At 53.5% G+C, this 22,500-nt stretch overlaps 1 protein-coding gene across 1 annotated transcript in view; it reads right to left on the bottom strand.

Annotated features, from left to right (window-relative positions):
* LOC142908246 (uncharacterized) overlaps window positions 1-21,670 on the bottom strand; it is a 24,610-nt gene extending 2,940 nt beyond the window's left edge. The window contains exons 1-2 of the mRNA XM_076058637.1: window positions 21,572-21,670; window positions 15,099-15,178 (exon numbers count right to left, since the gene is read on the bottom strand). Coding sequence (XP_075914752.1) covers window positions 15,099-15,150 — 52 coding nt within the window. The 5' untranslated portion in view covers window positions 15,151-15,178; window positions 21,572-21,670. The remainder of the gene's footprint in view (window positions 1-15,098; window positions 15,179-21,571) is intronic.
* Window positions 21,671-22,500: the final 830 nt, after the last annotated feature.

Genomic DNA, 22,500 nt, shown 5'->3' with positions numbered 1-22,500 from the left:
GTAGTGAGACACTGCTAGTGAGACACTGGGTAGTGAGACTCTGGGTAGTGAGACACTGGGTAGTGAGACACTGGGTAGTGAGACACTGGGTAGTGAGATACTGCTAGTGAGACACTGCTAGTGAGACACTGGGTAGTGAGACACTTGGTGGTGAGACACTGCTAGTGAGACACTGTGTAGTGAGACACTGGGTAGTGAGACACTGCTAGTGAGACACTGGGTAGTGAGACACTGGGTAGTGAGACACTGCTAGTGAGACACTGGGTAGTGAGACACTGGGTGGTGAGACACTGGGTAGTGAGACACTGGTAGTGAGACACTGCTAGTGAGACACTAGGTAGTGAGACACTGGGTAGTGAGACACTGCTAGTGAGACACTGCTAGTGAGACACTGGGTGGTTAGACACTGCTAGTGAGACACTGGGTGGTTAGACACTGGGTAGTGAGACACTGGGTAGTGAGACACTGGGTAGTGAGACACTGGGTAGTGAGACACTGGGTAGTGAGACACTGCTAGTGAGACACTGGGTAGTGAGACACTGGGTAGTGAGACACTGGGTAGTGAGACACTGCTAGTGAGACACTGTGTAGTGAGACACTGGGTAGTGAGACACTGGGTGGTGAGACACTGCTAGTGAGAGACTGGGTAGTGAGACACTGGGTAGTGAGACACTGGGTAGTGAGACACTGGTGGTGAGACACTGGGTAGAGAGACACTGCTAGTGAGACACTGCTAGTGAGACACTGGGTAGTGAGACACTCCGTAGTGAGACACTGCTAGTGAGACACTGCTAGTGAGACACTGGGTAGTGAGACACTGGGTAGTGAGACACTGGGTAGTGAGACACTGGGTAGTGAGACACTGGGTAGTGAGACACTGCTAGTGAGACACTGGGTAGTGAGACACTGGGTGGTGAGACACTGGGTAGTCAGACACTGCTAGTGAGACACTGGGTAGTGAGACACTGCTAGTGAGACACTGGGTAGTGAGACACTGCTAGTGAGACACTGGGTAGTGAGACTCTGGGTAGTGAGACACTGGGTAGTGAGACACTGGGTAGTGAGACACTGGGTAGTGAGATACTGCTAGTGAGACACTGCTAGTGAGACACTGGGTAGTGAGACACTTGGTGGTGAGACACTGCTAGTGAGACACTGTGTAGTGAGACACTGGGTAGTGAGACACTGCTAGTGAGACACTTGGTGGTGAGACACTGCTAGTGAGACACTGTGTAGTGAGACACTGGGTAGTGAGACACTGCTAGTGAGACACTGGGTAGTGAGACACTGGGTAGTGAGACACTGCTAGTGAGACACTGGGTAGTGAGACACTGGGTGGTGAGACACTGGGTAGTGAGACACTGGTAGTGAGACACTGCTAGTGAGACACTAGGTAGTGAGACACTGGGTAGTGAGACACTGCTAGTGAGACACTGCTAGTGAGACACTGGGTGGTTAGACACTGCTAGTGAGACACTGGGTGGTTAGACACTGGGTAGTGAGACACTGGGTAGTGAGACACTGGGTAGTGAGACACTGGGTAGTGAGACACTGCTAGTGAGACACTGCTAGTGAGACACTGGGTAGTGAGACACTGGGTAGTGAGACACTGGTAGTGAGACACTGGGTAGTGAGACACTGCTAGTGAGACACTGCTAGTGAGACACTGGGTAGTGAGACACTGGGTAGTGAGACACTGCTAGTGAGACACTGGGTAGTGAGACACTGGGTAGTGAGACACTGGGTAGTCAGACACTGCTAGTGAGACACTGGGTAGTGAGACACTGCTAGTGAGACACTGGGTAGTGAGACACTGGGTAGTGAGACACTGGGTAGTGAGACACTGGGTGGTGAGACACTGCTAGTGAGACACTGGGTGGTGAGACACTGGGTAGTGAGACACTGGGTAGTGAGACACTGGGTGGTGAGACACTGGGTAGTGAGACACTGGGTAGTGAGACACTGGGTAGTGAGACTCTGGGTAGTGAGACACTGGGTAGTGAGACACTGCTAGTGAGACACTGGGTAGTGAGACACTGGGTAGTGAGACACTGGGTAGTGAGACACTGCTAGTGAGACACTGGGTAGTGAGACACTGGGTAGTGAGACACTGGGTAGTGAGACACTGGGTGGTGAGACACTGGTAGTGAGACACTGGGTAGTGAGACACTGGGTAGTGAGACACTGGGTAGTGAGACACCGGGTAGTGAGACACTGGGTAGTGAGACACTGGGTAGTGAGACACTGGGTAGTGAGACAATGATAGTGAGACACTGCTAGTGAGACACTGCTAGTGAGACACTGGGTAGTGAGACACTGGGTAGTGAGACACTGGGTGGTGAGACACTGCTAGTGAGACACTGGGTAGTGAGACACTGGGTAGTGAGACACTGGGTGGTGAGACACTGGGTAGTGAGACACTGGTAGTGAGACACTGGTTGGTGAGACACTGGGTAGTGAGACACTGCTAGTGAGACACTTGTAGTGAGACACTGGGTAGTGAGACACTGGGTGGTGAGACACTGGTAGTGAGACACTGGGTGGTGAGACACTGGGTAGTGAGACACTGGGTAGTGAGACACTGGGTAGTGAGACACTGCTAGTAGGACACTGCTAGTGAGACACTGGGTAGTGAGACACTGGGTAGTGAGACACTGGGTAGTGAGGCACTGGGTAGTGAGACACTGCTAGTGAGACACTGGGTGGTTAGACACTGCTAGTGAGACACTGGGTAGTGAGACACTGGGTAGTGAGACACTGGTAGTGAGACACTGGGTAGTGAGACACTGGGTAGTGAGACACTGCTAGTGAGACACTGCTAGTGAGACACTGGGTAGTGAGACACTGCTAGTGAGACACTGGGTAGTGAGACACTGGGTAGTGAGACACTGCTAGTGAGACACTGGGTAGTGAGACACTGGGTAGTGAGACACTGGGTAGTGAGACACTGGGTAGTGAGACACTGGGTGGTGAGACACTGGGTGGTGAGACACTGGGTAGTGAGACACTGCTAGTGAGACACTGCTAGTGAGACACTGGGTGGTGAGACACTGGGTGGTGAGACACTGGGTAGTGAGACACTGGGTAGTGAGACACTGGGTAGTGAGACACTGCTAGTGAGACACTGGGTGGTTAGACACTGGGTGGTGAGACACTGGGTGGTGAGACACTGGGTAGTGAGACACTGGGTAGTGAGACACTGGGTGGTGAGACACTGGGTAGTGAGACACTGGGTAGTGAGACACTGCTAGTGAGACACTGGGTAGTGAGACACTGGGTAGTGAGACACTGGGTAGTGAGACACTGGGTAGTGAGACACTGGGTGGTGAGACACTGGGTAGTGAGACACTGGGTGGTGAGACACTGGGTAGTGAGACACTGCTAGTGAGACAGTGGGTAGTGAGACACTGGGTAGTGAGACACTGGGTAGTGAGACACTGCTAGTGAGACACTGGGTAGTGAGACACTGGGTAGTGAGACACTGGGTAGTGAGACACTGCTAGTGAGACACTGGGTAGTGAGACACTGGGTAGTGAGACACTGGGTGGTGAGACACTGGGCAGTGAGACACTGGGTGGTGAGACACTGGGTAGTGAGACACTGGGTAGTGAGACACTGGGTGGTGAGACACTGGGTAGTGAGACACTGGGTAGTGAGACACTGGGTGGTGAGACACTGGGCAGTGAGACACTGGGTAGTGAGACACTGGGTGGTGAGACACTGGGTAGTGAGACACTGGGTAGTGAGACACTGGTGATGAGACACTGGGTAGTGAGACACTGGGTAGTGAGACACTGCTAGTGAGACACTGGGTAGTGAGACACTGCTAGTGAGACACTGCTAGTGAGACACTGGGTAGTGAGACACTGGGTAGTGAGACACTGGGTAGTGAGACACTGGGTAGTGAGACACTGATAGTGACACTGCTAGTGAGACACTGCTAGTTAGACACTGGGTGGTGAGACACTGGGTAGTGATACACTGCTAGTGAGACACTGGGTGGTTAGACACTGGGTAGTGAGACACTGGGTAGTGAGACACTGGGTAGTAAGACACTGGGTAGTAAGACACTGGGTAGTGAGACACTGGGTAGTGAGACACTGGGTAGTGAGACACTGGGTGGTGAGACACTGGTAGTGAGACACTGGGTAGTGAGACACTGGGTAGTGAGACACTGGTAGTGAGACACTGGGTAGTGAGACACTGGGTAGTGAGACACTGATAGTGACACTGCTAGTGAGACACTGCTAGTTAGACACTGGGTGGTGAGACACTGGGTAGTGATACACTGCTAGTGAGACACTGGGTGGTTAGACACTGGGTAGTGAGACACTGGGTAGTGAGACACTGGGTAGAAAGACACTGGGTAGTAAGACACTGGGTAGTGAGACACTGTGTAGTAAGACACTGGGTGGTAAGACACTGGGTGGTGAGACACTGGGTAGTGAGACACTGGGTAGTGAGACACTGGGTTGTGAGACACTGGGTAGTGAGACACTGCTAGTGAGACACTGGGTAGTGAGACACTGGGTGGTGAGACACTGGGTAGTGAGATACTGGGTAGTTAGACACTGGGTGGTGAGACACTGCTAGTGAGACACTGGGTAGTGAGACACTGGGTAGGGAGACACTGGGTAGTGAGACACTGCTAGTGAGACACTGGGTAGTGAGACACTGGGTAGTGAGACACTGGGTAGTGAGACACTGGGTAGTGAGACACTGCTAGTGAGACACTGGGTAGTGAGACACTGGGTAGTTAGACACTGGGTAGTGAGACACTGCTAGTGAGACACTGGGTAGTGAGACACTGCTAGTGAGACACTGCTAGTGAGACACTGGGTAGTGAGACACTGCTAGTGAGACACTGGGTAGGGAGACACTGGGTAGTGAGACACTGCTAGTGAGACACTGGGTAGTGAGACACTGGGTAGTGAGACACTGGGTAGTGAGACACTGGGTAGTGAGACACTGCTAGTGAGACACTGGGTAGTGAGACACTGGGTAGTTAGACACTGGGTAGTGAGACACTGCTAGTGAGACACTGGGTAGTGAGACACTGCTAGTGAGACACTGCTAGTGAGACACTGGGTAGTGAGACACTGGGTAGTGAGACACTGGGTAGTGAGACACTGGGTGGTTAGACACTGATAGTGAGACACTGGTAGTGAGACACTGGGTAGTGAGACACTGCTAGTGAGACACTGGGTAGTTAGACACTGGGTGGTTAGACACTGATAGTGAGACACTGCTAGTGAGACACTGGGTAGTGAGACACTGGGTAGTGAGACACTGGGTAGTGAGACACTGGGTGGTTAGACACTGATAGTGAGACACTGGTAGTGAGACACTGGGTAGTGAGACACTGCTAGTGAGACACTGGGTAGTTAGACACTGGGTGGTTAGACACTGATAGTGAGACACTGCTAGTGAGACACTGGGTAGTGAGACACTAGGTAGTGAGACACTGCTAGTGAGACACTGGGTAGTGAGACACTGCTAGTGAGACACTGGGTGGTGAGACACTGGGTAGTGAGACACTGGGTGGTGAGACACTGGGTAGTGAGACACTGGGTAGTGAGACACTGGGTAGTAAGACACTGGGTAGTGAGACACTGGGTAGTAAGACACTGGGTAGTGAGACACTGGGTAGTCACACACTGGGTAGTGAGACACTGCTAGTGAGACACTGGGTAGTGAGACACTGGGTAGTGAGACACTGGGTAGTGAGACACTGGTAGTGAGACACTGGGTAGTGAGACACTGGGTAGTAAGACACTGGGTAGTGAGACACTGGGTAGTGAGACACTGGGTAGTAAGACACTGGGTAGTGAGACACTGGGTAGTAAGACACTGGGTAGTCAGACACTGGGTAGTGAGACACTGGGTAGTGAGACACTGGGTAGTGAGACACTGCTAGTGAGACACTGGGTAGTGAGACACTGCTAGTGAGACACTGGTAGTGAGACACTGCTAGTGAGACACTGCTAGTGAGACACTGCTAGTGAGACACTGGGTAGTTATACACTGGTAGTGAGACACTGGGTAGTGAGACACTGGGTAGTGAGACACTGCTAGTGAGACACTGGGTAGTGAGACACTGGGTAGTGAGACACTGGTAGTGAGACACTGGGTAGTGAGACACTGGGTAGTGAGACACTGCTAGTGAGACACTGGGTAGTGAGACACTGGTAGTGAGACACTGGGTAGTGAGACACTGGGTAGTGAGACACTGGGTGGTGAGACACTGCTAGTGAGACACTGCTAGTGAGACACTGGGTAGTGAGACACTGCTAGTGAGACACTGCTAGTGAGACACTGCTAGTAAGACACTGGGTAGTGAGACACTGGGTAGTGAGACACTGGGTGGTGAGACACTGCTAGTGAGACACTGGGTAGTGAGACACTGGGTAGTGAGACACTGGGTGGTGAGACACTGGGTAGTGAGACACTGGTAGTGAGACACTGGGTGGTGAGACACTGGGTAGTGAGACACTGCTAGTGAGACACTTGTAGTGAGACACTGGGTAGTGAGACACTGGGTGGTGAGACACTGGTAGTGAGACACTGGGTGGTGAGACACTGGGTAGTGAGACACTGGGTAGTGAGACACTGGGTAGTGAGACACTGCTAGTAGGACACTGCTAGTGAGACACTGGGTAGTGAGACACTGGGTAGTGAGACACTGGGTAGTGAGGCACTGGGTAGTGAGACACTGCTAGTGAGACATTGGGTGGTTAGACACTGCTAGTGAGACACTGGGTAGTGAGACACTGGGTAGTGAGACACTGGTAGTGAGACACTGGGTAGTGAGACACTGGGTAGTGAGACACTGCTAGTGAGACACTGCTAGTGAGACACTGGGTAGTGAGACACTGCTAGTGAGACACTGGGTAGTGAGACACTGGGTAGTGAGACACTGGGTAGTGAGACACTGCTAGTGAGACACTGGGTAGTGAGACACTGGGTAGTGAGACACTGGGTAGTGAGACACTGGGTAGTGAGACACTGGGTGGTGAGACACTGGGTGGTGAGACACTAGGTGGTGAGACACTGGGTAGTGAGACACTGCTAGTGAGACACTGCTAGTGAGACACTGGGTAGTGAGACACTGGGTGGTGAGACACTGGGTGGTGAGACACTGGGTAGTGAGACACTGGGTAGTGAGACACTGGGTAGTGAGACACTGCTAGTGAGACACTGGGTGGTGAGACACTGGGTGGTGAGACACTGGGTAGTGAGACACTGGGTAGTGAGACACTGGTGGTGAGACACTGGGTAGTGAGACACTGGGTGGTGAGACACTGGGTAGTGAGACACTGGGTAGTGAGACACTGGGTAGTGAGACACTGCTAGTGAGACACTGGGTAGTGAGACACTGGGTAGTGAGACACTGGGTAGTGAGACACTGGGTGGTGAGACACTGGGTAGTGAGACACTGCTAGTGAGACAGTGGGTAGTGAGACACTGGGTAGTGAGACACTGGGTAGTGAGACACTGGGTAGTGAGACACTGCTAGTGAGACACTGGGTAGTGAGACACTGGGTAGTGAGACACTGGGTAGTGAGACACTGCTAGTGAGACACTGGGTAGTGAGACACTGGGTAGTGAGACACTGGGTAGTGAGACACTGGGTGGTGAGACACTGGGTAGTGAGACACTGGGTAGTGAGACACTGGGTAGTGAGACACTGCTAGTGAGACACTGGGTAGTGAGACACTGCTAGTGAGACACTGCTAGTGAGACACTGGGTAGTGAGACACTGGGTAGTGAAACACTGGTAGTGAGACACTGGGTAGTGAGACACTGGGTAGTGAGACACTGATAGTGACACTGCTAGTGAGACACTGCTAGTTAGACACTGGGTGGTGAGACACTGGGTAGTGATACACTGCTAGTGAGACACTGGGTGGTTAGACACTGGGTAGTGAGACACTGGGTAGTGAGACACTGGGTAGTAAGACACTGGGTAGTAAGACACTGGGTAGTGAGACACTGGGTAGTGAGACACTGGGTAGTAAGACACTGGGTAGTGAGACACTGGGTGGTGAGACACTGGTAGTGAGACACTGGGTAGTGAGACACTGGGTAGTGAGACACTGGTAGTGAGACACTGGGTAGTGAGACACTGGGTAGTGAGACACTGATAGTGACACTGCTAGTGAGACACTGCTAGTTAGACACTGGGTGGTGAGACACTGGGTAGTGATACACTGCTAGTGAGACACTGGGTGGTTAGACACTGGGTAGTGAGACACTGGGTAGTGAGACACTGGGTAGAAAGACACTGGGTAGTAAGACACTGGGTAGTGAGACACTGTGTAGTAAGACACTGGGTGGTAAGACACTGGGTGGTGAGACACTGGGTAGTGAGACACTGGGTAGTGAGACACTGGGTTGTGAGACACTGGGTAGTGAGACACTGCTAGTGAGACACTGGGTAGTGAGACACTGGGTGGTGAGACACTGGGTAGTGAGACACTGGGTAGTTAGACACTGGGTGGTGAGACACTGCTAGTGAGACACTGGGTAGTGAGACACTGGGTAGGGAGACACTGGGTAGTGAGACACTGCTAGTGAGACACTGGGTAGTGAGACACTGGGTAGTGAGACACTGGGTAGTGAGACACTGGGTAGTGAGACACTGCTAGTGAGACACTGGGTAGTGAGACACTGGGTAGTTAGACACTGGGTAGTGAGACACTGCTAGTGAGACACTGGGTAGTGAGACACTGCTAGTGAGACACTGCTAGTGAGACACTGGGTAGTTAGACACTGGGTGGTGAGACACTGCTAGTGAGACACTGGGTAGTGAGACACTGGGTAGGGAGACACTGGGTAGTGAGACACTGCTAGTGAGACACTGGGTAGTGAGACACTGGGTAGTGAGACACTGGGTAGTGAGACACTGCTAGTGAGACACTGGGTAGTGAGACACTGGGTAGTTAGACACTGGGTAGTGAGACACTGCTAGTGAGACACTGGGTAGTGAGACACTGCTAGTGAGACACTGCTAGTGAGACACTGGGTAGTGAGACACTGGGTAGTGAGACACTGGGTAGTGAGACACTGGATGGTTAGACACTGATAGTGAGACACTGGTAGTGAGACACTGGGTAGTGAGACACTGCTAGTGAGACACTGGGTAGTTAGACACTGGGTGGTTAGACACTGATAGTGAGACACTGCTAGTGAGACACTGGGTAGTGAGACACTAGGTAGTGAGACACTGCTAGTGAGACACTGGGTAGTGAGACACTGCTAGTGAGACACTGGGTAGTGAGACACTGCTAGTGAGACACTGCTAGTGAGACACTGCTAGTGAGACACTGGGTAGTGAGACACTGCTAGTGAGACACTGCTAGTGAGACACTGGGTAGTGAGACACTGGGTAGTGAGACACTGGGTAGTGAGACACTGCTAGTGAGACACTGCTAGTGAGACACTGGGTAGTGAGACACTGGGTAGTAAGACACTGGGTAGTGAGACACTGCTAGTGAGACACTGGGTAGTGAGACACTGGGTAGTGAGACACTGGGTGGTGAGACACTGCTAGTGAGACACTGGGTAGTGAGACACTGGGTGGTGAGACACTGGGTAGTGAGACACTGGGTAGTGAGACACTGGGTAGTGAGACACTGCTAGTGAGACACTGGGTAGTGAGACACTGGGTAGTGAGACACTGGGTAGTGAGACACTGGGTGGTGAGACACTGGGTGGTGAGACACTAGGTGGTGAGACACTGGGTAGTGAGACACTGCTAGTGAGACACTGCTAGTGAGACACTGGGTAGTGAGACACTGGGTGGTGAGACACTGGGTGGTGAGACACTGGGTAGTGAGACACTGGGTAGTGAGACACTGGGTAGTGAGACACTGCTAGTGAGACACTGGGTGGTGAGACACTGGGTGGTGAGACACTGGGTGGTGAGACACTGGGTAGTGAGACACTGGGTAGTGAGACACTGGTGGTGAGACACTGGGTAGTGAGACACTGGGTGGTGAGACACTGGGTAGTGAGACACTGGGTAGTGAGACACTGGGTAGTGAGACACTGGGTAGTGAGACACTGGGTAGTGAGACACTGGGTAGTGAGACACTGGGTGGTGAGACACTGGGTAGTGAGACACTGCTAGTGAGACAGTGGGTAGTGAGACACTGGGTAGTGAGACACTGGGTAGTGAGACACTGGGTAGTGAGACACTGCTAGTGAGACACTGGGTAGTGAGACACTGGGTAGTGAGACACTGGGTAGTGAGACACTGCTAGTGAGACACTGGGTAGTGAGACACTGGGTAGTGAGACACTGGGTAGTGAGACACTGGGTGGTGAGACACTGGGTAGTGAGACACTGGGTAGTGAGACACTGGGTAGTGAGACACTGCTAGTGAGACACTGGGTAGTGAGACACTGCTAGTGAGACACTGCTAGTGAGACACTGGGTAGTGAGACACTGGGTAGTGAAACACTGGTAGTGAGACACTGGGTAGTGAGACACTGGGTAGTGAGACACTGATAGTGACACTGCTAGTGAGACACTGCTAGTTAGACACTGGGTGGTGAGACACTGGGTAGTGATACACTGCTAGTGAGACACTGGGTGGTTAGACACTGGGTAGTGAGACACTGGGTAGTGAGACACTGGGTAGTAAGACACTGGGTAGTAAGACACTGGGTAGTGAGACACTGGGTAGTGAGACACTGGGTAGTAAGACACTGGGTAGTGAGACACTGGGTGGTGAGACACTGGTAGTGAGACACTGGGTAGTGAGACACTGGGTAGTGAGACACTGGTAGTGAGACACTGGGTAGTGAGACACTGGGTAGTGAGACACTGATAGTGACACTGCTAGTGAGACACTGCTAGTTAGACACTGGGTGGTGAGACACTGGGTAGTGATACACTGCTAGTGAGACACTGGGTGGTTAGACACTGGGTAGTGAGACACTGGGTAGTGAGACACTGGGTAGAAAGACACTGGGTAGTAAGACACTGGGTAGTGAGACACTGTGTAGTAAGACACTGGGTGGTAAGACACTGGGTGGTGAGACACTGGGTAGTGAGACACTGGGTAGTGAGACACTGGGTTGTGAGACACTGGGTAGTGAGACACTGCTAGTGAGACACTGGGTAGTGAGACACTGGGTGGTGAGACACTGGGTAGTGAGACACTGGGTAGTTAGACACTGGGTGGTGAGACACTGCTAGTGAGACACTGGGTAGTGAGACACTGGGTAGTGAGACACTGGGTAGTGAGACACTGCTAGTGAGACACTGGGTAGTGAGACACTGGGTAGTGAGACACTGGGTAGTGAGACACTGGGTAGTGAGACACTGGGTAGTGAGACACTGCTAGTGAGACACTGGGTAGTGAGACACTGGGTAGTTAGACACTGGGTAGTGAGACACTGCTAGTGAGACACTGGGTAGTGAGACACTGCTAGTGAGACACTGCTAGTGAGACACTGGGTAGTTAGACACTGGGTGGTGAGACACTGCTAGTGAGACACTGGGTAGTGAGACACTGGGTAGTGAGACACTGGGTAGTGAGACACTGGGTAGTGAGACACTGCTAGTGAGACACTGGGTAGTGAGACACTGGGTAGTTAGACACTGGGTAGTGAGACACTGCTAGTGAGACACTGGGTAGTGAGACACTGCTAGTGAGACACTGCTAGTGAGACACTGGGTAGTGAGACACTGGGTAGTGAGACACTGGGTAGTGAGACACTGGGTGGTTAGACACTGATAGTGAGACACTGGTAGTGAGACACTGGGTAGTGAGACACTGCTAGTGAGACACTGGGTAGTTAGACACTGGGTGGTTAGACACTGATAGTGAGACACTGCTAGTGAGACACTGGGTAGTGAGACACTAGGTAGTGAGACACTGCTAGTGAGACACTGGGTAGTGAGACACTGCTAGTGAGACACTGGGTAGTGAGACACTGCTAGTGAGACACTGCTAGTGAGACACTGCTAGTGAGACACTGCTAGTGAGACACTGCTAGTGAGACACTGGGTAGTGAGACACTGGGTAGTGAGACACTGGGTAGTGAGACACTGCTAGTGAGACACTGCTAGTGAGACACTGGGTAGTGAGACACTGGGTAGTAAGACACTGGGTAGTGAGACACTGCTAGTGAGACACTGGGTAGTGAGACACTGGGTAGTGAGACACTGGGTGGTGAGACACTGCCAGTGAGACACTGGGTAGTGAGACACTGGGTGGTGAGACACTGGGTAGTGAGACACTGGGTAGTGAGACACTGGGTAGTGAGACACTGGGTAGTGAGACACTGGGTAGTGAGACACTGGGTAGTGAGGTACTCCTAGTTAGACACTGGGTAGTGAGACACTGCTAGTGAGACACTGGGTAGTGAGACACTGGGTAGTGAGACACTGGTAGTGAGACACTGCTAGTGAGACACTGGGTAGTGAGACACTGCTAGTGAGACACTGGGTGGTGAGACACTGGGTAGTGAGACACTGGGTAGTGAGACACTGCTGGTGAGACACTGCTAGTGAGACACTGGGTAGTCAGACACTGCTAGTGAGACACTGGGTAGTGAGACACTGCTAGTGAGACACTGGGTAGTGAGACACTGCTAGTGAGACACTGGGTAGTGAGACTCTGGGTAGTGAGACACTGGGTAGTGAGACACTGGGTAGTGAGACACTGGGTAGTGAGATACTGCTAGTGAGACACTGCTAGTGAGACACTGGGTAGTGAGACACTTGGTGGTGAGACACTGCTAGTGAGACACTGTGTAGTGAGACACTGGGTAGTGAGACACTGCTAGTGAGACACTGGGTAGTGAGACACTGGGTAGTGAGACACTGCTAGTGAGACACTGGGTAGTGAGACACTGGGTGGTGAGACACTGGGTAGTGAGACACTGGTAGTGAGACACTGCTAGTGAGACACTAGGTAGTGAGACACTGGGTAGTGAGACACTGCTAGTGAGACACTGCTAGTGAGACACTGGGTGGTTAGACACTGCTAGTGAGACACTGGGTGGTTAGACACTGGGTAGTGAGACACTGGGTAGTGAGACACTGGGTAGTGAGACACTGGGTAGTGAGACACTGCTAGTGAGACACTGCTAGTGAGACACTGGGTAGTGAGACACTGGGTAGTGAGACACTGGTAGTGAGACACTGGGTAGTGAGACACTGCTAGTGAGACACTGCTAGTGAGACACTGGGTAGTGAGACACTGGGTAGTGAGACACTGCTAGTGAGACACTGGGTAGTGAGACACTGGGTAGTGAGACACTGGGTAGTCAGACACTGCTAGTGAGACACTGGGTAGTGAGACACTGCTAGTGAGACACTGGGTAGTGAGACACTGGGTAGTGAGACACTGGGTAGTGAGACACTGGGTAGTGAGACACTGGGTGGTGAGACACTGCTAGTGAGACACTGGGTGGTGAGACACTGGGTAGTGAGACACTGGTTAGTGAGACACTGGGTGGTGAGACACTGGGTAGTGAGACACTGGGTAGTGAGACACTGGGTAGTGAGACTCTGGGTAGTGAGACACTGGGTAGTGAGACACTGCTAGTGAGACACTGGGTAGTGAGACACTGGGTAGTGAGACACTGGGTAGTGAGACACTGGGTAGTGAGACACTGCTAGTGAGACACTGGGTAGTGAGACACTGGTGGTGAGACACTGGGTAGTGAGACACTGGGTAGTGAGGCACTGCTAGTGAGACACTGGGTAGTGAGACACTGGGTAGTGAGACACTGGGTAGTGAGACACTGGTGGTTAGACACTGCTAGTGAGACACTGCTAGTGAGACACTGGGTAGTGAGACACTGGGTAGTGAGACACTGGGTAGTGAGACACTGCTAGTGAGACACTGGGTGGTTAGACACTGCTAGTGAGACACTGGGTAGTGAGACACTGGGTAGTGAGACACTGGGTAGTGAGACACTGCTAGTGAGACACTGGGTAGTGAGACACTGGGTAGTGAGACACTGCGTGGTTAGACACTGCTAGTGAGACACTGCTAGTGAGACACTGCTAGTGAGACACTGGGTGGTGAGACACTGGTAGTGAGACACTGGGTAGTGAGACACTGGGTGGTGAGACACTGCTAGTGAGACACTGGGTATTGAGACACTGCTAGTGAGACACTGGGTAGTGAGACACTGCTAGTGAGACACTGGGTAGTGAGACACTGCTAGTGAGACACTGGGTAGTGAGACACTGGGTAGTGAGACACTGGGTAGTGAGACACTGGTTAGTGAGACACTGCTAGTGAGACACTGCTAGTGAGACACTGGGTAGTGAGACACTGGTTAGTGAGACACTGGGTAGTGAGACACTGGGTAGTGAGACACTGGGTATTGAGACACTGCTAGTGAGACACTGGGTAGTGAGACACTGGGTAGTGAGACACTGGGTAGTGAGACACTGGTAGTGAGACACTGCTAGTGAGACACTGCTAGTGAGACACTGCTAGTGAGACACTGCTAGTGAGACACTGGGTAGTGAGACACTGGTTAGTGAGACACTGGGTAGTGAGACACTGGGTAGTGAGACACTGGGTATTGAGACACTGCTAGTGAGACACTGGGTAGTGAGACACTGCTAGTGAGACACTGGGTGGTTAGACACTGGGTGGTGAGACACTGGGTAGTGAGACACTGGGTAGTGAGACACTGGGTGGTTAGACACTGCTAGTGAGACACTGGGTGGTTAGACACTGCTAGTGAGACACTGGGTAGTGAGACACTGGGTGGTTAGACACTGCTAGTGAGACACTGGGTAGTGAGACACTGGGTGGTTAGACACTGCTAGTGAGACACTGGTAGTGACACTGCTAGTGAGACACTGCTAGTTAGACACTGGGTAGTGAGACACTGCTAGTTAGACACTGCTAGTGAGACACTGCTAGTGAGACACTGGGTAGTGAGACACTGGGTGGTTAGACACTGCTAGTGAGACACTGGTAGTGACACTGCTAGTGAGACACTGCTAGTTAGACACTGGGTAGTGAGACACTGCTAGTTAGACACTGCTAGTGAGACACTGCTAGTGAGACACTGGGTAGTGAGACAGATGGTGATTGTACCACCAGCCACGCTCACCACGGTCGAGGGATGGAGGTCGTGGTTTTGAGACTCCGGCGAAGATCGGCATGGAGCCGGGCCTGGGGTGGTTACGGGGCCTGAAGAGACACACAGACACAGACAAAGGTCCCCCGTGTAGCCTGTGACGGGCTGTAGGGGCAAGTGCTCTAGACACACACACAGACACACACACAGACACACACAGACACAGACACAGACAAAGGTCCCCCGTGTAGCCTGTGACGGGCTGTAGGGGCAAGTGCTGTAGACACACACACAGACAAAGGTCCCCCGTGTAGCTTGTGACAGGCTGTAGGGGCAAGTGCTGTAGACTCACACACAGACACACACAGACACACACAGACACACACACACAGACAAAGTTCCCCCGTGTAGCCTGTGACGGGCTGTAGGGGCAAGTGCTCTAGACACACACACACAGACACACACAGACACACACAGACACACACACAGACAAAGGTCCCCCGTGTAGCCTGTGACGGGCTGTAGGGGCAAGTGCTCTAGACACACTCACACACAGACACACACAGACACACACACAGACACACACACAGACAAAGGTCCCCCGTGTAGCCTGTGACAGGCTGTAGGGACAAGGGCTGTAGACACACACACACACAGACACACACACACACACAGACACACAGACACACACAGACACACACACAAACACACAGACACACACACACAGACAAAGGTTCCCCGTGTAGCCTGTGACAGGCTGTTGGGGCAATTGCTCTGGACTCACACACGCAGACACACACACAGACAAAAGTCCCCCGTGTAGCCTGTGATGGGCTGTAGGGGCAAGTGCTCTAGACACACACACACAGACACACACACAGACACACACAGACACACACACAGACAAAGGTCCCCCGTGTAGCCTGTGACGGACTGTAGGGGCAAGTGCTCTAGACACACAGACACACACAGACACACACAGACACACACAGACAAAGGTCCCCCGTGTAGCCTGTGACGGACTGTAGGGGCAAGTGCTCTAGACACACAGACACACACAGACACACACACAAACACACACATAGACACACACACAGACACAGACAAAGGTCCCCCGTGTAGCCTGTGACGGGCTGTAGGGGCAAGGGCTGTAGACTCACACACACACACAGACACACACACACACACATAGACACACACAGACACACACACAGACAAAGGTCCCCCGTGTAGCCTTTGACGGGCTGTAGGGGCAAGTGCTGTAGACTCACACACAGACACACACACACATACACACATAGACACACACACACACACAGACAAAGGTCCCCCGTGTAGCCTGTGACAGGCTGTAGGGGCAAGTGCTGTAGAATCACACACAGACACACACAGACACACACAGACACACACAGACAAAGGTCCCCCGTGTAGCTTGTGACAGGCTGTAGGAGCAAGTGCTTTAGACACACACACACAGACACACACAGACACAGACACAGACAAAGGTCCCCCGTGTAGCCTGTGACGGGCTGTAGGGGCAAGTGCTCTAGACTCACACACACAGACACACACAGACACACACAAACACACACAGACAAAGGGTCCCCCGTATAGCCTGTGACGGGCTGTAGGGGCAAGTGCTGTAGACTCACACACAGACAAAGAGTCCCCGTGTAGCCTGTAGCAGGCTGTAGGGGCAAGTGCTCTAGACTCACACACACACACAGACAAAGGTCCCCCGTGTAGCCTTTGGACAGGCTGTAGGGGCAAGTGCTGTAGACATCACACACACACAAAACTCGCCACTCACCACACTCACCACACTCACCACACTCACCCACCACTCACCACACTCACCACACTCACCACACTCACCACTCACCATACTCACCACTCACCACACTCACCACACTCACCACTCACCACACTCACCACACTCACCACTCACCACACTCACCACTCACCACACTCACCACACTCACCACTCACCACACTCACAACCCACCACACTCACCACTCACCACACTCACCACTCACCACACTCACCACTCACCACTCACCACACTCACACTCACCACACTCACCACACTCACCACACTCACCACTCACCACACTCACCACTCACCACTCTCACAACCCACCACACTCACCACTCACCACACTCACCACTCACCACTCACCACACTCACCACTCACCACACTCACCACACTCACCACTCACCATACTCACCACTCACCACACTCACCACAATCACCACTCACCACACTCACCACTCACCACACTCACCACTCACCACACTCACCACTCACCACACTCACCACTCACCACACTCACCACTCACCACTCACCACTCACCACACTCACCACACTAACCACTCATCACTCACCACACTCACCGCTCACCACATTCAACACTCACCACTCACACTCACCACTTACCACTCACCACACTCACAACCCACCACCATCACCACACTCACCACACTCACCACTCACCACTCACCACACTCACCACACTCACCACACTCACCACTCACCACACTCACCACTCACTACACTCACCACTCACCACACTCACCACACTCACCACTCACCACACTCACCACACTCACCACTCACCATACTCACCACTCACCACACTCACCACACTCACCACACTCATCACTCACCACACTCACCACTCACCACTCACCACACTCACCACACTCACCACACTCACCACTCACCACACTCACCACTCACCACACTCACCACTCACCACACTCACCACACTCACCACTCACCACACTCACCACTCACCACTCACCACACTCACCACTCACCACACTCACCACTCACCACTCACCACACTCACCACACTCACCACTCACCACACTCACCACACTCACCACTCACCACACTCACCACACTCACAACCCACCACACTCACCACTCACCACACTCACCACACTCACCACTCACCACACTCACCACTCACCACACTCACCACACTCACCACACTCACCACTCACCACACTCACCACTCACCACACACTCACCACACTCACCACACTCACCACTCACCACACTCACCACTCACCACACTCACCACTCACCACTCACCACACTCACCACACTAAACACTCATCACTCACCACACTCACCGCTCACCACATTCAACACTCACCACTCACACTCACCACTTACCACTCACCACACTCTCACAACCCACCACCATCACCACACTCACAACTCACCACACTCACCACACTCACCACTCACCACACTCACCACTCACCACACTCACAACCCACCACACTCACCACTCACCACACTCACCACACTCACCACACTCACCACTATCACCACTCACCACACTCACCACTCACCACACTCACCACTCACCACACTCACCACACTAACCACTCATCACTCACCAAACTCACCGCTCACCACATTCAACACTCACCACTCACACTCACCACTTACTACTCACCACACTCACAACCCACCACACTCACCACACTCACCACACTCACCACACTCACCACACTCACCACTCACCACACTCACCACACTCACCACTCACCACACTCACCACACTCACCACACTCACCACTCACCACTCACCACTCTCACAACCACCACACTCACCACTCACCACTCACCACACTCACCACACTCACCACTCACCACACTCACCACACTCACCACACTCACCACTCACCACACTCACCACACTCACCACACTCACCACACTCACCACTCACCACTCACCACACTCACCACTCACCACACTCACCACTCACCACACTCACCACACTCACCACTCACCACTCACCACACTCACCACTCACCACACTCACAACCCACCACACTTACCACACTCACCACACTCACCACTCCACCACTCACCACAACTCACCACTCACCACACTCACCACACTCACCACACTCACCACTCACCACTCACCACTCACCACACTCACCACTCACCACACACCACACTCACCACACTCACCACTCACCACACTCACCACACTCACCACACTCACCACACTCACCACTCACCACACTCACCACTCACCACTCACCACACTCACCACTCACCACACACCACACTCACCACACTCACCACTCACCACACTCACCACTCACCACTCACCACACTCACCACTCACCACACTCACCACTCACCACACTCACCACACTCACCACTCACCACACTCACCACTCACCACTCACCACAATCACCACACTCACCACTCACCGCACTCACCACACTCACCACTCACCACTCACCACACTCACCACTCACCACACTCACCACTCACCACACTCACCACACTCACCACTCACCACACTCACCACTCACCACACTCACCACACTCACCACACTCACCACTCACCACACTCACCACTCACCACTCACCACACTCACCACTCACCACACTCACCACTCACCACACTCACCACACTCACCACACTCACCACTCACCACACTCACCACTCACCACTCACCACACTCACCACTCACCACACTCACCACTCACCACACTCACCACACTCACCACTCACCACTCACCACACTCACCACTCACCACACTCACCACACTCACCACACTCCACCACTCACCACTCACCACACTCACCTCTCACCACACTCACCACTCACCACACTCACCACTCACCACACTCACCACACTCACCACTCACCACACACCACACTCACCACACTCACCACTCACCACACTCACCACTCACCACACACCACACTCACCACACTCACCACACTCACCACTCACCACACTCACCACTCACCACTCACCACACTCACCACACTCACCACTCACCGCACTCACCACACTCACCACTCACCACTCACCACACTCACCACTCACCACACTCACCACTCACCACACTCACCACACTCACCACTCACCACACTCACCACTCACCACACTCACCACACTCACCACACTCACCACTCACCACACTCACCACTCACCACTCACCACACTCACCACTCACCACACTCACCACTCACCACACTCACCACACTCACCACACTCACCACTCACCACACTCACCACTCACCACTCACCACACTCACCACTCACCACACTCACCACTCACCACACTCACCACACTCACCACTCACCACTCACCACTATCACCACTCACCACACTCACAACCCACCACACTCACCACACTCACCACTCACCACACTCACCACTCACCACACACCACACTCACCACACTCACCACACTCACCACTCACCACACTCACCACTCACCACTCACCACACTCACCACACTCACCACTCACCGCACTCACCACACTCACCACTCACCACTCACCACACTCACCACTCACCACACTCACCACTCACCACACTCACCACACTCACCACTCACCACACTCACCACTCACCACACTCCCACACTCACCACACTCACCACTCACCACACTCACCACTCACCACACTCACCACACTCACCACACTCACCACTCACCACTCACCACACTCACCACTCACCACACTCACCACTCACCACACTCACCAAACTCACCACACTCACCACACTCACCACTCACCACACTCACCACTCACCACTCACCACACTCACCACTCACCACACTCACCACTCACCACACTCACCACACTCACCACACTCACCACTCACCACACTCACCACTCACCACTCACCACACTCACCACTCACCACACACCACACTCACCACACTCACCACTCACCACACTCACCACTCACCACTCACCACACTCACCACACTCACCACTCACCACACTCACCACTCACCACACTCACCACACTCACCACTCACCACACTCACCACTCACCACACTCACCACACTCACCACACTCACCACTCACCACACTCACCACTCACCACTCACCACACTCACCACTCACCACACTCACCACTCACCACACTCACCACACTCACCACACTCACCACTCACCACACTCACCACTCACCACTCACCACACTCACCACTCACCACACTCACCACTCACCACACTCACCACACTCACCACTCACCACTCACCACACTCACCACTCACCACACTCACAACCCACCACACTTACCACACTCACCACACTCACCACTCACCACTCACCACAACTCACCACTCACCACACTCACCACTCACCACACTCACCACTCACCACACTCACCACTCACCACTCACCACACTCACCACTCACCACACACCACACTCACCACACTCACCACTCACCACACTCACCACTCACCACACACCACACTCACCACACTCACCACACTCACCACTCACCACACTCACCACTCACCACTCACCACACTCACCACACTCACCACTCACCGCACTCACCACACTCACCACTCACCACTCACCACACTCACCACACTCACCACTCACCACACTCACCACTCACCACTCACCACACTCACCACACTCACCACTCACCGCACTCACCACACTCACCACTCACCACTCACCACACTCACCACTCACCACTCATCTGGGTCGCAGTCCCGAAAGCCCTTGGCGAAGGGGTTACTGGCGATCTTCAGCTGAGTGATCTATAGACAACACACAGAGTGGGTGGGTGAGTGGGTGGGTGGGTGGGTGAGTGGGTGAGTGAGTGGGTGAGTGAGTGGGTGAGTGAGTGGGTGAGTGGGTGGGTGAGTGGGTGAGTGGGTGAGTGAGTAAGTGGGTGAGTGAGTGGGTGAGTGGGTGAGTGAGTGAGTGAGTGGGTGAGTGAGTGAGTGAGTGGGTGAGTGGGTGAGTGAGTGGGTGAGTGAGTTGGTGAGTGGGTGAGTGAGTGGGTGAGTGAGTGAGTGAGTGGGTGAGTGAGTGGGTGGGTGAGTGAGTGGGTGAGTGGGTGAGTGAGTGAGTGGGTGAGTGTGTGAGTGGGTGGGTGAGTGAGTGGGTGAGTGGGTGAGTGGGTGAGTGGGTGAGTGGGTGGGTGGATGAGTGGGTGAGTGGATGAGTGAGTGAGTGGGTGAGTGGGTGGGTGAGTGGGTGAGTGGGTGAGTGAGTGGGTGAGTGGGAGTGAGTGGGTGGGTGAGAGTGGGTGAGTGGGTGAGTGGGTGGGTAGGTGAGTGGGTGAGTGGATGAGTGAGTGAGTGGGTGAGTGGGTGGGTAAGTGGGTGAGTGGGTGAGTGAGTGGGTGAGTGGGGTGAGTGAGTGGGTGAGTGGGTGAGTGGGTGAGTGAGTGGGTGAGTGAGTGGGTGGGTGGGTGAGTGGGTGGGTGAGGGGTGAGTGAGTGGGTGAGTGGTGGAGTGTGTGTGGTGAGTGAGTGGGTGAGTGGGGGTGGGAGGTGAGTGGTGAGTGGTGTGAGTGGGTGAGTGAGTGAGTGGGTGAGTGAGGGGATGGGTAGGTGGAGCTGGGTGAGTGGAGTGGGTGGAGGTGGAGTGAGTGGTGGGTGAGTCCGGGTGAGT

Source organism: Petromyzon marinus (genome assembly GCF_048934315.1).
Source record: "Petromyzon marinus isolate PM22_M1 ecotype Great Lakes invasive population chromosome 77 unlocalized genomic scaffold, UKy_Petmar_22M1.pri1.0 chr77_unloc.4, whole genome shotgun sequence".
Classification (NCBI taxonomy): domain Eukaryota; kingdom Metazoa; phylum Chordata; class Hyperoartia; order Petromyzontiformes; family Petromyzontidae; genus Petromyzon; species Petromyzon marinus.
The sequence above is the reverse complement of the archived record's forward strand: the minus strand, read 5'-3'. Positions and strand labels throughout refer to the sequence as shown.